The 17,066-nt window shown below is 35.8% G+C and overlaps 1 protein-coding gene across 1 annotated transcript; it reads left to right on the forward strand.

Annotated features, from left to right (window-relative positions):
• Positions 1 to 9,339: 9,339 nt before the first annotated feature.
• LOC121408572 lies at positions 9,340 to 13,453 on the forward strand. The gene has a single exon (XM_041600084.1). The coding sequence runs from the start codon at positions 10,781 to 10,783 to the stop codon at positions 11,624 to 11,626; it is 846 nt and encodes a 281-aa protein (XP_041456018.1). The 5' UTR covers positions 9,340 to 10,780; the 3' UTR covers positions 11,627 to 13,453.
• Positions 13,454 to 17,066: the final 3,613 nt, after the last annotated feature.

A 17,066-nucleotide genomic window follows, 5' to 3' on the forward strand; every position in this document is an offset into this window, starting at 1 on the left:
CCTACTGTGGTGGTGAAAGTAAGCATGTAATTTTAGAGAGCAGGAAAATCACCAATTTAGAACCAAAAGAGAAAAAACAGTCATAGCAGAAGCAAACAGATAAAGTGAAGATCCCCACAGGTCGTGTAGACATACAAGGCAACGAACCTTTGTATGACGATCGTCTTACTTGTAATAATGTCACTAAACTAATTAAGAATAAAAAACGTGAGTATTTTAATAACATAACCGAAAAGTATAAAGGTAATAGCAAAAAATTATGGAATGAAATCAATAAATTTACAGGACGTAAACAAAAAAACACTGATATTCCCAACACTTTAAATGGGGGTGATTTTAATGATTTTTTTTGTGAACGTTGGTAAGAAAATTTCAGACTCATTTAAAGATGATACTTTTGTTTGGAATCATCCTGATAGCATTTATTCCTTTGCATTCCAGTCTGTCACCAGTGAAAATGTTACAAAAATTCTTTCACAGCTCTCAAGTGACTCTAATCTTGATATTTTAAATTTAGATACTAAACTCCTAAGGATAGCAGGGCATCATATAAGTTTATCATTGGGTGTAATTTTTAACGAGAGTTTGTCAAGCGGTTTAATACCAGATGATCGGAAGATCGCTCGAACCACTCCAATTTATAAAGGTAAAGGGGGGTTAGATAATATGACTAATTACAGGCCTATCTCTGTGGTATGCCATCTGGTAAAGTTACTGGAGAAAGAAGTCCAGAGTCAGTTACTTTTTTATCTTAAAAAACACAATTTCATAAATATTGATCAGTATGCATTCTTACCTAATCACTCGACAACTACATGTTTACATAAAATTTTAGAGGATTGGTATGATGCTTTCAACGAACGTGAGATGATTGGAGCTTGTTTTTTTTAGATATATCAAAATGCTTCGACTGCATTGATAAAAATATTTTATTGAAAAAATGGAAAGATATGGTGTTCAAAATAATGAGTTAAGATGGTTCACTAATTATTTATCTGGTAGAAAGCAAACTGTTTATTGTCATGAGAAATTGTCTAAATTTAATAATCTCTCTGTAGGAATTCCCCAGGGTAGTGCCCTAGGCCCATTACTTTTTATTTTTATTAATGATTTAAGTGAATGTTTAATAACATGTTCATGCAATATTTATGCAGATGATGTTGTCATTTATATTTCGGATAAAAGTACAGAAGTTATTACGTCTAAACTACAGGATGATTTGGAAAATATTAGTAAATGGTACAAAAGAAATAAATTGAAAGTCAATATTGATAAAACGTATAGTATGTTATTGAAACGCAACCCACATACTTCCAAAGAATTAAACATATATTTGGATGGTAACATTATAAATCAAGTAACTCATATTCGGTATTTAGGAATCGAAATTGATGAAAACCTAAAGTGGAATTCACATGTGAAGAACCTAAGTAGATCTTTAGCTTTTAAGATATTTTCTTTAAAAAAGGTTAGTCATTTCACTGATACAAACGTTCTAAATAAGATTTATAATTCTTCAATCCAACCCATAATGGATTACTCTTGTTCAGTCTGGGGGAACTGTTCTATCAATAATAGGAATATTTTGTTAAGACTACAAAAAAGAGCAGCTAGAATAGTAGAAAAGAACTTTGATTATGCTGACAATGGTATTGATATTATTAAACGCTTAAAATGGCAGGTTTTAAAAAAAAAGACGTAATTATTTCCTTGCTTGTATTATGTATAATTGTATTCACGGTCATGCTCCGATACGTTTAGGTAATTCAATTGATATGGTTTTTGATAGACATCCAATGAATACAAGATTTGCTAATTCACTAAACGTTGTAATACCAAAACCCAATATTGAATTTTTAAAGAGTAGTTTACGATATTCAGGAGGAAATGTATGGAACAACCTGAATTCTGATCTGCACAATGCCAAGACTATTGATAGTTTCAAAAAGAATTATAAGAAAATATATTTCTCTTAAAACACTTTCCGCTCTTATACAATACCTTTTATGATAGGTTTAAATTTCCAATTTGATTTTTATCACCCCGATGCGCATGCACATTCGTGTCTTAGATATCTGTTGCTGTAAATACCTATTTCATTTGGTTTACTTTCTCTTTATCTATTATATTTGAAATTCTTCTATGCATTATATTCTATATGTTACTTGATTTTTTATGTTTACAGGACCGTGTCGAAAAACAGTGTAATAATCTGAACATGTTATCCTGTATAAAGATGTTTTAATAAATAAATAAATAAAAAGATTGAACATGTTTGACTTTTGTTCCATTTTCCCACGACGCCCTGAAGTCTCAGGAGACATCACCACGATGCACAGTGGGCCGGGGCGAAACCAAAGTGCGCCAAAAGTCATTTTGGGTAATTTTAGATTTTTTATTTTTGTCATGCCCATTTGAAAGACAACACTTTGAAGAATACTTCAGTAAAATATTTCATTCCAATATGTTCATTAAGGTTGTTAATTTTCTACTTGAAATGGCAAAATGTGACATTTTGCGAGTTTCCGCGTATATGATGACTAAGTTGAACAAGTGGAATGCCTCTGGCCGTCTCACCTGCATCACGCGGTTCAATATAGCAGCAGTGCTCACTTTGAATACTACTCTAACTTGCACAAGATGTTCAGTGATACATGGTTACTCTTATTTCCCCTTTTTATGAACTAGACCAATAAACTTACAGAGATATGATGGTTATTCAACAAAAAACCCCAACATGGCCAAAGTTCATTAACCTTACATGACCTTTGACCTTGATCATGTGACCTGAAACTCGAACAGGATGTTCAGTGATACTTGATTACTCTAATGTCCAAGTTTAATGAACTAGACCAACAAACTTTCAAAGTTATGATGGTAATTCAACAGATACACCCGATTCGGCCAAAGTTCATTGACCTTTGACCTTAATCATGAGACCTGAAACGCGCACAGGATGTTCTGTGATACTTGATTACTATTATGTCCAAGTTTCATGAATCAGATCCATAAACTTTCAAAGTTATGATGGGAATTCAACAGATATCCCCAATTCGGCCAAAGTTCATTGACCCTAAATGACCTTTGACCTTGGTCATGTGACGTGAAACTCATGCAGGATGTTCAGTGATACTTGATTAACCTTATGTCCAAGTTTCATGAACTAGGTCCATATATTTTCAAAGTTATGATGGGAATTCAACAGATATCCCCAATTCGGCCAAAGTTCATTGACCCTAAATGACCTTTGACCTTGGTCATGTGACGTGAAACTCATGCAGGATGTTCGGTGATACTTGATTAACCTTATGTCCAAGTTTCATGAACTAGGTCCATATATTTTCTAAGTTATGATGACATTTCAAAAACTTAACCTCAGGTTAAGATTTCGATGTTGATTCCTCCAACATGGTCTAAGTTCATTGACCCTAAATGACCTTTGACCTTGGTCATGTGACATGAAACTCTGATAGGATGTTCAGTAATACTTGATTAACCTTATGGCCAAGTTTTATTAACAAGGTCTATATACTTTCTAAGTTATGACATCATTTCAAAAACTTAACCTCAGGTTAAGATTTGATGTTGACGCCGCCGCCGCCGTCGCCGCCGCCGTCGGAAAAGCGGCGCCTATAGTCTCACTTTGCTTCGCAGGTGAGACAAAAACCAAGTAATTTCACTTACGTTTTTTATGTATTAATCTGAAATTGCTACCACAAAATTCTAATATATTATTTTCTCATGTAATAGGGTTACAAGTAGATTAAAGACATTTTTCAGCTGGTTTAAAGAATGATTATTCCACCAAATAGACTGATTATTCATGTTTTTTACATTTACATAGGAAACATTTAGATTTCCGTGGATTTCCGTCTCCATTCTATCATCACCATGTTTCCTGATGTCTAAGCTTTAAGTTGATACTAGATTTAGCTGCCACCTTCTGCCACTTTTTATGTTAGAGCCAATTTTGCTTGACACATCACCCGAAAATACGGGCATTTTTATACCATGCACGCAGTCATCTGCCATCGCATGAAACATTTGTTTTTACATTTACATAAGAAAAGTTGAGATTTCTGTGGGTTTCCGTCTAAATTTCCTTACCACCATTTTCCCTTATGTCTAAGCTTTAAGTTGATACTAGATTTTGCTGCCACCTTCTGCCACTTTTCATGTTAGAGTCGATTTTGCTTCCACATCACCCGAAAATACGGACATTTTTTAAGTACATGTATGCAGTCATCTGTCATTGCAGCGCACCGTACAGGGTCGCACGTGATCACGTGTAATTCGTCATTTCACAGATAGGTTTTAACTAGCCAATCAAAATTAAGTATCAAGGTGACGTTATTTGGGCTTGAAATTATGTCCAGTCGATTATACGCCCATAATTATCCCACATTAACATGTTTTGGTGAAAATATAGCACGGAATATGTTTTGGCGCACTTCTGGCTCATTCTGGCCCACTGTGCGACGTCTCCACGACTCAAGAGACTCCTAATACGAACACATCTCATTGCCAGTGAGATAGGTCCTTTGACAAATGAGATTGCATTTCATTGAAACTTTGTGTGACAAAACCCCCCAAAACTATTTTATTTATTTTATTTAAAAGTATTTATTCAGGATAAAACATGATCAGCCAGAGGCTGTTTTTACATCATGGTCCTGATTAGGACATACATAATATCAGAATGCAAAGCAAGAGTAAATCATAAGCGACAAAATTAATAATACAACCGTATAAACAAATTGGTAATACAACAGTATAAACAATAATAATACAATATGTAAATTAGTAAAATTAAAAGAGAGGGGAAGTAGAAAGTGAAGAGAAGATAGATAGAGAGAGGGGGAGAGAGAGAGAGAGAGAGAAAGGGTGTGTGAGAAAGAGAGAGAAGAAAGAAAGCAATGGAAAATTAGAAATGCATAAACATGATCGATTGATCAGAGAGGACAGAAAAGGGGGAGAAAGAAACGTAAATGTAATTTACGTAAGAAATGAAGAAAAAAGTAAAGTTGAGAGGGAAACGTATAGCATTGTGATAATAAAGCAATACAGAAAACAAAAATACATAACAAACAAACGTGAATAACAATTCATTGATTATCAAAAATAATTCAGCTTTATAAATAAAAAGTATACTAAAACTTATACTAAGTAAGCGTGAGTAAATAAATTATAAATAGGTACGAATATGTTTGGAGATTATTTAGAAATGAAGTTGCTTGTATTGTCTTTTGAAGGAAGGAAGGGTTCCATAATTTTGTAACTCATTCAGGAGATGATTCCACGTTTTGGGGCCTGAATATCTGAAGGATTGTTTAAAGAGTTCGATATTTGGTTTGGGTAGGACAACATTTAAAGAGTCGGAATTTCGGGTATTAAAGCCATGCCTATCAAAATACATTTCGATTTCATTGCATAGTCTAACTGGAGCCAAACCATGTATGCAACGATACATAAGCATATTGATAAAGTAATCACGCCTCGTCTCAAAATCTTGCCATTTCAGTTCTTTAAAAAGTTTGGAAACGTTTATGTCGCGTGCACCAAAATGTTTTGTTACAATACGGGAAGCCCTTCTCCGAATACGATGAATAAATTCACGGTTTTTAGCTGAACAATTACCCCACACTGAGCATGCATAGTCAATACTAGGTTGAATAGTTGTTTTGTAAAGAGTATTTAGTAAAGGGGTGTTTAACGTAAAACATAGTTTTCGCAAAGTATACACTTTATATGAAAGGGATTTACACTATGAAACCAACAATTTATAAAAAGTTGGTTTCATACCCTAGAAACGAAAAACTTGGAAAAAATGGGTTTTGTACCTATCACCTTCAAAGGACCCTAACTGTGTGACCCATTACAGTTTGGACGTAAACAATGTCTCAGATTAAAGCTGATGAGTTACTTAGTAGTTTAGTAAACAAATTACAAAAATAAACCATATACTTTTGAAATGATTGACCTTTGAACTTCGATTACCTTTTTTTTAGGAACACACTGTATATGTGAGTCGCATAAAAATCCGATATAATTTGAAGCAGTTGATTTCTTAACTTTTTGAATTGCCTAACATTTCACTTGCCTAACTTTTTCCCCACAACCTATTTTCCTTTGCCAATAGCTTATTTACCAGTCTTTTTTTAGGTGGTCTGTCTATGACAGATCACCTATTGATTTCGTCAGAATTTTCTTTATTTCTTTCTTCCTATCTTTATTCATTGTACCTATTTTTTGTCGCCAACTTTTCTCGAAATTGGCTGAATCAATTTTGCTGATTTTTTTGTCATATATAGAATCTATCATAGAGACGGCAAAATAAGCTTTTCAAGGTCATATGGTCATGATGACGTCATCTACGCGCCATTTTGTAAAATTCTTCATTTGATCATATCTTCATTATCAATTATCAAAAATTAACAATATTTACATGACATTAACTTCATGTCAGGGGTCAAATGCCAATGTCATCAAAGGTCATGTAGAGGTCATGACGCGCGCGTACGCGCGCGTCAAAGGTAAAAAAATCGTCCAAATGACCTATAAAATTTTTTGGGTACGTTTCAGGTCATTTTAAGCATTTCAAAAATTTGCGCGCGCGCACATATGCGCGCGCGTTTCCGCGCGTTACACCTTAACGCAACGCAGAAAAACCGTTTCTTTTAATATCATTGCATTGCTAATAAAATTCTGAGCAATTTGATACCTTGATCAACCTTCTACAACCATTAATAACGAAATTAACACCCGTTAAACTTTGCAGCACGTGTGCGCGCGAGCTCTCACTATAGGCCATATATGGGCAAAAACATGCCTATTGCAAATTCACTGTAGCTCTTTAAATAGTCCGTTGACCCCCAATTTTTTTTTCATATATCGATAGATTATGAGTTGTAAATTTGATTTCATGTCACCATTGTCCCTAAATTATCTCGTGACGTCATCAAATAGGCGCCCAAACTAAAAATTTCATTTATTCAAAAATGACGTCATCAAATTTATGCAAATTTGGCTGTAACTTCTCGAATATAAATCATTTTTCGCCCAGATTTCGATATGTTGTAGTTTAGAAGGTACTCTTTCTCCTCAGTTACATGAATATTCGTTTTGAGGAACGCATCATTACGTAAAACAGCGATGAAAAGAAGCATGTCATTTTTCCTCATTTTGCGTGTAATCTCTATGGGACATGACTTTTTCCCAAAACTAGATTCGACATTTCTCTATTTCGTGAGCCATATCTCCATTTTTTCTTGTCAGCTTTCCTTGAGCTTTTAACATGTTGTAGCTGAGATTCTGGGCTATCGGAAGTGTGCCCTTCATTTTTTGATCAGATGCCGGGATCATGCCCATATTTCACTTGCAAAATTGGAATTGTAATTTTCAAAATTGCTTACGTGTAATCTCTATGGGGAATATCGTGGCTCAATGGATAACGCATTTGACTTGCTTTCTCGAGGGCGGAGGTTCGATTCCTGGGGTAGAAAAGATGATTTTTTTTTTCATTTTTTTTTCTTTTTGCCACCTCTTACATGATCCTTTATGATAATTAAAAGGTATGAAAGTTAAAATTTAGCAAGATAAAACAGATTATAATTGTTTTTTTCATATCACATGTATTTTGTGTGTAATCTCTATGGGACATGACTTTTTCTCAAAACTAGATTCGACATTCCTCTATTTCGTGAGCCATATCTCCATTTCTTCTTGTCAGTTTTGCCGGAGCTTTTAATATGTTATAGCTGAGATTCTGGGCTTTCGGTAATGTGCCCTTCACTTTTTGATCAGATGCCGGGATCATGCCCGTTTTTCACTTGCAATATTGGAATTGTAATTCTCAAAATTGCTTACGTGTAAAGTCTATGGGAAACATTAATAATCACATTGAGCAATGGTCAAAATTTATTCTTAGGATGTCTAGAATCAAGATTATCAATCATATCTAAATTATTCATTTTATACACTAGCCGACTCTGAATGAAAAATCATGACAGACCACCTAATTCGTCCGCATGACGAATTAAATTCTAGTTTTTCTTTTACAATTGTGCCCTTCATTTCTTGTATACTTGAACATTGATGAACACCGGCAATTGACCCATTTCTTTTACATTAAAAGTGAATAGTTATTACTGGTTAAAAGTGATAAACAAAGATGATGGGTATATAGAGTTTAAGTGTAAGGCAGAAACAATTAATCACTTTAATCCCTCTCAGTGTATCTGTATGATGGCATACTAAGCTATAATAAAAAATAATAAACTCACTAAAGCTGTGTTATTTGTCAAGTATTTCCACAACTTTTCTAACACCATAGTAGTAATCTTTATCGTTAGTTAAGCAATGGCTTCAAAAGCTTCATTTTATCTACAATAATTAAAAATTCTACGTATCATACCAATACCATCATCAAGACACATGTTACGTACATGTACTCGAGCAGTTGCGATGCATGTTTAATTGTGCACGATTACGTTAATGCACACGTGCAAAGCTTTGCATTGCAACTTCGCACAAGTGTTTTCAATGGTGCAGCTAGAATTCAAGTTTTAATTCATTTTGGGGAAGGGAGCAAAAAGTGGAATTTTGTGAGAAGTTAATGGAACTTAGTACAATTTTATGTGACTTTGTGAACCTTTGCGCAATTTTGCATAACTTTGTGAAAAGTTAATGTAACTTTGTACAACTTTGCGCAATTTTTTGCAACTTTGTGAGAAGGTCATGCAACTTTGTAAACTTTGCACATTTTTGTGCAACTTCGTGAGAAGTTTATGCAACTTTGTACAACTTTACGCAATTTTTTGCAACTTTGTGAAAAATTTGTACAATTTTGCGCAATTTAGTGCAACTTTGAGAAAAGTTTGTGCAACTTTGTACAATTTTGCGCAATTTAGTGCAACTTTGAGAAGTTTGTGCAACTTTGTACAATTTTGCGCAATTTAGTGCAACTTTGAGAAAAGTTTGTGCAACTTAGTACAATTTTGCGCAATTTAGTGCAACTTTGAGAAAAGTTTGTGCAACTTTGTACAATTTTGCGCAATTTTGTGCAACTTTGTGAAAAGTTTATGCAATTTTGTACAATTTTGTGCAACTTTGGTCAATTTCGTCAATTTTTGGCAACTTGTCAATTTCCACTGTGACATGGGGCCTGCTTAGCTCATGTTTAGAAACTTTAGGCCTTTGCTTAAAATGTCTGTTTATGAGGGTACAACTCTCTTATCAAAATCTGGGTATTTGAAACATTTCGTTTGCATCAACATGGACATATTTATATATATATATATATATATATATATATATATATACAAATATATATATATATACCAGTATGCTCATAAACATTCCTTTATTTCCTGAGGAAATGATGCAGGTCTAACATTGCGAGTACCATTATATCGCGGGGCTTAGGGCGCTTCTTCAAAGAAGTTTCTGCATCTGCCAGCTAGCCAGGCAGGGACCATAGTAACTTTGTTAGGTAAGTTGGCCCAAGTTAGATTTTAACATAGATATAGAAGTCTAGGCCCATATTCTTATGTCAACTAATTAACTCAGTACTAAAGTTATAGGGAGCCAAAAATTCAAAAATCAAGTAAATATTGTATATTTCTTAACTGTTTACTACTTTGTATCCTTGTGCTTTATGCTACTTCAGTTATCATGCCCAAACAATTATGTACAAGTGCATAAATTTCAATTTTCGATGTTTTTATTAGTCTAGAATAAATCTAAGACCCTAGTAATAGTATTACAGTATTTAGAAAAAAAAAGAAATACCAGTGGTGGTAATCTAACCAACAGAGTTTGGAAAAATCCAATATAATGACCACCCCTTGAAATGCTTGTAAATATATGTTTAAAGGTCAAGTACACCCAAGAAAAATGTTGATCTGAATAAATAAGAAAACTAAACTTGATCAACTGAACCAACTAATGTCAGTGAACTTTTCAGTGCATTGTGCTTGGTTGATTTTTCTCTCTTAATTCAAATCAACTTTCTCTTGGGATGGACTTGCTAAATTGCAAATTGGGTGTGAATGCTAAGAAATTCAATCCAAACTTTGGGATTTTCCAAGCAAGTAATATTTCATTATATTAGTCCGATGCTGCATGCCTTTCTGTCTTTATCATAATCACATCATAATTGCATGTTGTCAGTTTTCAGCCAAGATTTATCACAAAGATGAGTTTACGGTAAATTGTTAAAAGGTTTAACAAAATGATGATTTTTCACCAGTCATGTATTCATACTGCATTATTTAGCTCACTTTTTCTTATAACCAAAGATTTAATTTCAATGCTTGTGAACTTCTGAATCCAATAAATAAATTAAAATGTCATTCCAATTAGCAACCTATGTGACTTTCCATTCTCATTTTCCCTATCAATTAACCCAAATATTTTCAAACTCTTGTTTCTTTGTTTTCCATCTTTTACATATGCTGTGCATTTTGAAATCTGTTGGACACTTTTGATGGCTGCCTGTTGAGTATGAGTTCCATATAAGAAACAAAGGTAGGTGCCCAATCCAATGTGCTTGAAGAAGACCAATATATGTCTGTTTTACTAGATGTCAGAATCAAAATTTTATTATAATGCAATAAACTATGAGCCATATGCAGTAAGAAGAGCAACTTCTTGGATGCGTGATGTCAGATTTTTTGGAAGATGAGGCAACAAAGAAGTTTGGGTGTATTTCAAGTTGTACTCAGAGAGTAAGAGCCAGTGGACTGTTTGTTTCAGGAAAGGAGCACACATCAACACGGACATGTTTGTAGAGGCTTTCCATCACACGTTGAAATACATTTATATGAAGGGTTTCACCAATCGAAGGGTCGATAAATGTATTAGTCTTCTTGTTCAGTTTGTCCGTGATCGTTCGTTTGATAGGTTGATCAAATTGGAGAAAGGTAGGAAGTCTCATCGCATCAGGAATAATGATAGGCAGCATAAGGCAAGTCAACAGCTAAGTATTGAAGCAGTTTCCAAGGTCAGCGATTCTAGGTGGAGTGTGCAGTCATCAGATGGTCAGCATTATTATCTTGTTGAGAAGGTGGCAGCCTCATGTTCGCCGATATGCCAACTTGCCTGTAAGGCATGTGGCGTGTGTGTCCATGGATTTTCGTGCTCGTGCATTGACGGAGTTGTCAGGGGTACCCTGTGCAAGCATGTCCACTTAGTTTGTCGGTCGCTGTTGAGTTCAGAGGAGGCAGAGCCAGCCATAGATGATGATCCCGAGGCATGTACAGGTCCCCAAGGTGATGTGCTTATTTCGGAAATTGTCAGGAATAGAGAACGATCTCCTCGTGGTCAGCATTCAAAGGACAGTGTTATTCGGAAGCTCAAGGAACTTGATGATTTGCTAGGTGCCAGTACTGCGTGCATCGCTTTAGATGCCGTGTACAAGCACATTAATGCTGCAGTTCAGGCGTTGAAGGCTGCTGGTTCTCCTTCTCAGTCGTTTTCTCCGGTTGTAGTCAATGTCCCTCAACGTGTTACACCTCAGCGACCACAGTTCAAGTCAACGAAGAAGGCTCGCAGCTCCAGTAGAGTCTCACTTTCAAAGCCTACACAAGAAGGGAGAGAACACGAAGAAGGCTTGCAGCTCCAGTAGAGTCCCACTTTCAAAGCCTACACGAGAGGAGAGAGAACAGATTGTGTACAGGATTGAGGAGAATGAGGTTGTTGTTTCGACAGGAGATCATACATCTACGCAGCAGATTGCAACCGTCCCTGATAGTGTGACTCCTCCGAGCATGACTAGAAAGCATGTGAAGCAGCTTCGTTATTTTGTTTCTGCAGAGTGTATTTCTCGAGTTAAAGATGGTCATAGGGTGCAAGAAGATGAGGTCGAGGTTATACCAGAGAATGTTCAGGATGCTGTGGTTGACATTTCAAAGGAAGAGTTGACTGATTTGAAGCAGTTTTTGGAAGATGATTCTTGGCTACTGGTAATGCAAGTGATGGATGTCAAGTACAAGCTTTGGAAGTGTCATCTCTGTCGAGTTGTTCGGTCAACATTGAACATGATCGAATGTGAGAAATGTTCAAGGTGGTACCATTGGAAATGCTGTTCGTTGAGGAGAGAACCTGAGGGGATCTGGCTCTGTAACTTTTGCAAGAGCTAGTTCATCATCGCAAGTTTCTCTTAAAGAAAATTCAATCCCATTGATATTCACTGAAGTTTACCTTAATTGCACAACACTTTACATATGCCTGTCAAACCCAAAGTTGCTCCAGATCTTGGGGGGGCTTCCATCATCCCAAAAAGGATGAATGTAAAAAGTGAATTGAGTACAGTAACTCAACAGTACAAACAAAAGAGAGTCTAAGGAAGAACATGAAACCCATCTCAACAATAAGAAAATGTTAAGGGAAGAAAAATACATTGACAAACAAAAAGCACTGATGAAGGATGAATCATTCGACTCCTATACCTTTGATTTGCAGCAAGTTCTACCTTGCCCCAAAACAAATGACTTACTGGTGTTTTACAAGAGACAACTCTGTGTACAATCTATGCTTGCACAACCAAGGCCCTGGTGATGGTCACTGCTACAGGTAGAAGGGGGAAGAGGTTCTTTAGAGATAGGGACATGCCTGCTCTGCCACCTTCAACATTTCGGGGGTGTTGGTCAAGTTAAACAAGTGATGGATGCAGTGGACAGAACTGAAATCGGTTTGTGGTTGCAGCATTACTCTATGCTGTAAGGACGACATGTATCAAGACGATCGAGCACAAGTTTCTGGAGTCGGGGCACAAATGGAGGTTGACTCCAAGCAGAAGAACATTGCCATCTTCCACCCTGATCAATGGGCGGCTGTTGCAGCTATGGCAAGACAGGTATGACAACTACATCATCAAAAGTTTGTCGACCTGAAGAAGCTGGCTGCAGACATTCTGCAGAACAGTGCCAAGGATGTGGATGGCAACAAAATCTTCTGGTCTCGAATGCGCTATGTCAAGTGTGAGAAGAAATCTCTCCACCTCACCCAGTTTAGATATTCCTTTGATGAGGAACTTAGTGACATTTTTCATACTTAATTTTCAATGGATTAAAAAAAAAGAGATACACGGTTTTTAGCCATAAAAAATGTAAAGACATCTGACATTGTAGGAATAGTACTGTGCGTGTGTATAAAAGTTTGTATTATTGTTATGATAATGTAAGGTATATGTTTTCATATTTATGTTGTATTTACGCAAAATGAATGTTTTTACATAATATTTCTTTAAGAAAATATAATTATTTGCATACACATACAGCAGTGACTGGTGAATCTTTCTTACGTGCTAAATAATTAGATCCATCTTAATGAAATATATTCGTGTAATTTAATGTATTATATATTGAATGATTGCTCTTTTTATTATGTACTCTTTGTAAAATATCTTTGTATGTTCTTATATTTTGTAAACATGTATATTTCAGCCACTGGCTGCCAATTACTATACTATACTATACTATACTAACATGTGTGCCATGCATGCAGTGTCACCACCTTCAACAAATTTTCTTTTTCCAATCCACATTGTGTCAGCTCTCAAGTATATCCTTTCAATTCCTCATATTGCTCAGGCATAAGCTGAAGGATGGAAGTTATATTACATGATCTAGGTCAAAGGTTATTTAGGGTCATTGAACATAGTATTTTATCATCAAAAGAATGGTGTTTTGGGGAATAATTGTATACTTTGGAATTGGCCTCGCCGCGTTGTCTCCATGATAATTGTATTTTTTTGGTCAAATTTCTGTGTGAGCTCTATACAGTGTGTATAAAAAAAAGTTTACACTTTGAAAAAGTTCAATTTCAAAAGTATATACCCAAGGCCAGGAAAATGCCTTTTAACATTGCAATAGGTACCTGGGTACCTTTTATCTGAAAGGGTAGGTCACTGATTGGTTAGAGACGCGAACCCAGGATACCATTACAGCCATCCAGCCATAATCAAAAAGAGTACATTAAATGTGCAAGAGGTGTGGGGGTAAGGGGTTTGTGTTTTCAACCGTTACTTTTGGGACTTAGCTGTGGAGGCAGTCACGGTGCATTGAATTTCAGGTCGTGGCACCTTATTCAACTGCTTGACTTCTTTTTTCTTGTTTCTGTGAAATGAAAATTTATAGTATAATATCCATTGACTAACTAAAAATTTTCTCATGCAACTTTTGAATTAATTATAAATTGTAATACTTATTTTTTGGCAGACTGAGACGGGGACTCTCAACACTTGGGGTGCTGGAGTCTATCCAGCAGTATCCCAAGCTCTGGACAGAACAATTTTGCACCAGACCAGCACCACTTAGTGCATCAGCGCTCCTCGGTCTCTTTCAGGAGAAGAGGACATCACAACAAGGTTCAAACACTCACCAAAAAGAAGAACATATCTCAGCTTGGTGGGCAGATTTCATCATGGACGCAGAGTCTGGATTGCTAGAATTTGGTAAAAATGTTATACATTTTTTGTTACTGTAAGAGCCTATTTCACACTTTTTTATATCACCAAGTAGGAGAATTTGTGAAAGTATGTGCCTGTATAATCCGTTCAGAATATTTTTCTGTGTTATTTGTCTGACCAAGAAAATAAGGTGGCGCCTACACTACAGTCTTGCTCTGCTATGCAAGCCAGACTCCCCCCCCAAAAAAAAATATTCTGAGCGTTTACAACATTGAAATCTTTAGTAACTTAGAAAAGTGTACAGACCTAGTTCATTAAATTTGGACATAAGGGAAAATCAGGTATGACTGATCATCTTGCGTGAGTTTCAGGTCACATGATTAAGGTCAAATGTCATTTAGGGTCAAGGAACTGTGACTATGTTGGGGGCATTTTTTTACATGTTATAATTCTAAAGTTTATGGATCTAGTTCATGAAACTTGGATGTGAAGACAATCAACATCAGTAATAGTACTACATGGGGAGTACCAGGTCATGCAATCAATGTCATAGGTCATTTAGGGTCAATGAACCTAGTTTTTCAATGTTGTATGAATGGTGTTTTTTTTAAATAATAATTCATCTTGATTGTTTGCAGAGTAATCACTGATACAATGTTGAATCGTGTAATGCAGGCGATACTCCCAGAGGCGTTTCACTTGTTTTATCACTACAGGATATCAGATTTGAAATAGCTGTTGCACATAAGCGTATAGTTTTCCCTTAAAAGTTGCATGTTCTTTATGCACCTATTTGACTCATTATGTAGGGCGTCGTGGCCCAGTGGATTAGTCTCCGGACTTTGAAGCAAGGCCGTGGGTTCGAATCCCAGCCATGGCAAATTTCCCTTGGCAAGAAATTGATCCATATTGTGCTGCACTTGACCCAGGCCAGGTGAATGTGTACCCGGTAGGATTTATTCATGGAACGCTTGAGCGCCTATTAATATGGCAGCTCAGCTACAGCCGAGGTAATAATATGATACCAAGCATCAAAAGTGCAGTTAAGTAGATTTATATACTAAATGTGTTATATAAATGGACATATCATAGCAAAATATATTAATATTACAATAACTAGAAATCTGATATGATAGAGTCCTTTGTAATCTAAAGCTCATTCAACTTTCTATAGTGCCAGAATTGTATCAGGTGAAGTGCAAGAAGCAACAATCAATAATATTCTGAATTATATCTCCCTTTACACCCTCTTTTTCCATTCACAGAATTACAATCCTGAACTATGCTTATTGTTTCAGGTACCACCAAGAAAAAGGTGCAGCTGGAAGATATACTAGTGTTTGCGACCTGCATGAACGTCGAGCCACCTTGTGGCTTTGACCCCACACCAACTCTGGAGTTCACAGGTGGGCAGTTTCCAGAAGCAAGTACCTGCTCGAACACATTGCGCCTTCCATCCCTCCATGACAACTACGATTCCTTCTGCAATTCAATGGTGGAGGGAATAGGCAATGGGCAAGGGTTCGGGAGTTCTTAAAGAAATTGGCGACGTTGTGAAATTGGCGACGTCGTGAATTTCGTCATGAATATTCGCGATTTTGTCTATATGGGATGTCCCTTCAGGGCCACCATAGTTATAACACCTTCACACACAACATTAGATAATTTTGAACCAAAATTTAAAAACAATTTTTTAGTTATTAAATTTATCCAAAATAATGTAAAATCCATATTCTCTAATTGAAAATGGTCATCAAATTCAAAAGATCGCTCAGCAAAAACCGTAACAGATATTTGAAAAAGGTTTTCAGTTTCATAAAATATAAGGTTTTGTGTACAAAGGACATTCACATTCAGATGCATATTATTAATTTTGAATTTTACTGGTTTTATCCTCCCATGTGGAATTGCCCTAGAGCATTTGAAATACATGTTTTCTGTGCAACTACAAGTGCAGGTACAAAGAGACATAAAGACAAGTGTGGTTCACTTATGCACAAAATAGTGCTGTCGCTATTTATTCATTTGTTCTATAGTCAGCAGAAATAAATCACTAAACTTACCGAGTTCTATGTTCAGGATAACTTGGGCTACAGTCTATGAGAAATGAGCATTTCGATGAAATTAATTGACAGATTGAAATCTTGCATTCAATTTGTTCATCAATACTTGTTATTATTTAACCTGGCTTTATGCATACAAATGTGTAGCTTTGTGTACTGTGAGTCTATGTTCCAAAATGAAATCAACAAAAGGCAGTGTTAGTGATGGAATATACCAAATAAACTGCTATGTGGAAATTGAAAAGAGATAGGCTAAAGGAATTATATAAAAGTCATCCAAGAATTGAGATAGGAGAGTGGGATCCTATCTAGGAAAAACTGGAATCTAGCCATTGAAATAGCAGATAAAGAATGGTCTATGATCAATATGGAAGATAAGCTGCAATCAAATCAATTCAATTTGTGGTATATGAATGAGATGTGTGAGTATGAAGTAAGAGGATTAATTGGAAGTAAACTTCACAAATTAATCATTTTCTAATATTTCATTCAAATGTATAGTTGCAGATGCATCAAAAGAGATTGAATGTGTAGTTTTGTGTACTTTTGGTCTATGTTCCAAAATGAAAACAACAAAGTGCAGTGTTAATGAT

The sequence above is a fragment of the Lytechinus variegatus genome, chromosome 2 (assembly GCF_018143015.1).
Source record: "Lytechinus variegatus isolate NC3 chromosome 2, Lvar_3.0, whole genome shotgun sequence".
NCBI classification, from domain to species: domain Eukaryota; kingdom Metazoa; phylum Echinodermata; class Echinoidea; order Temnopleuroida; family Toxopneustidae; genus Lytechinus; species Lytechinus variegatus.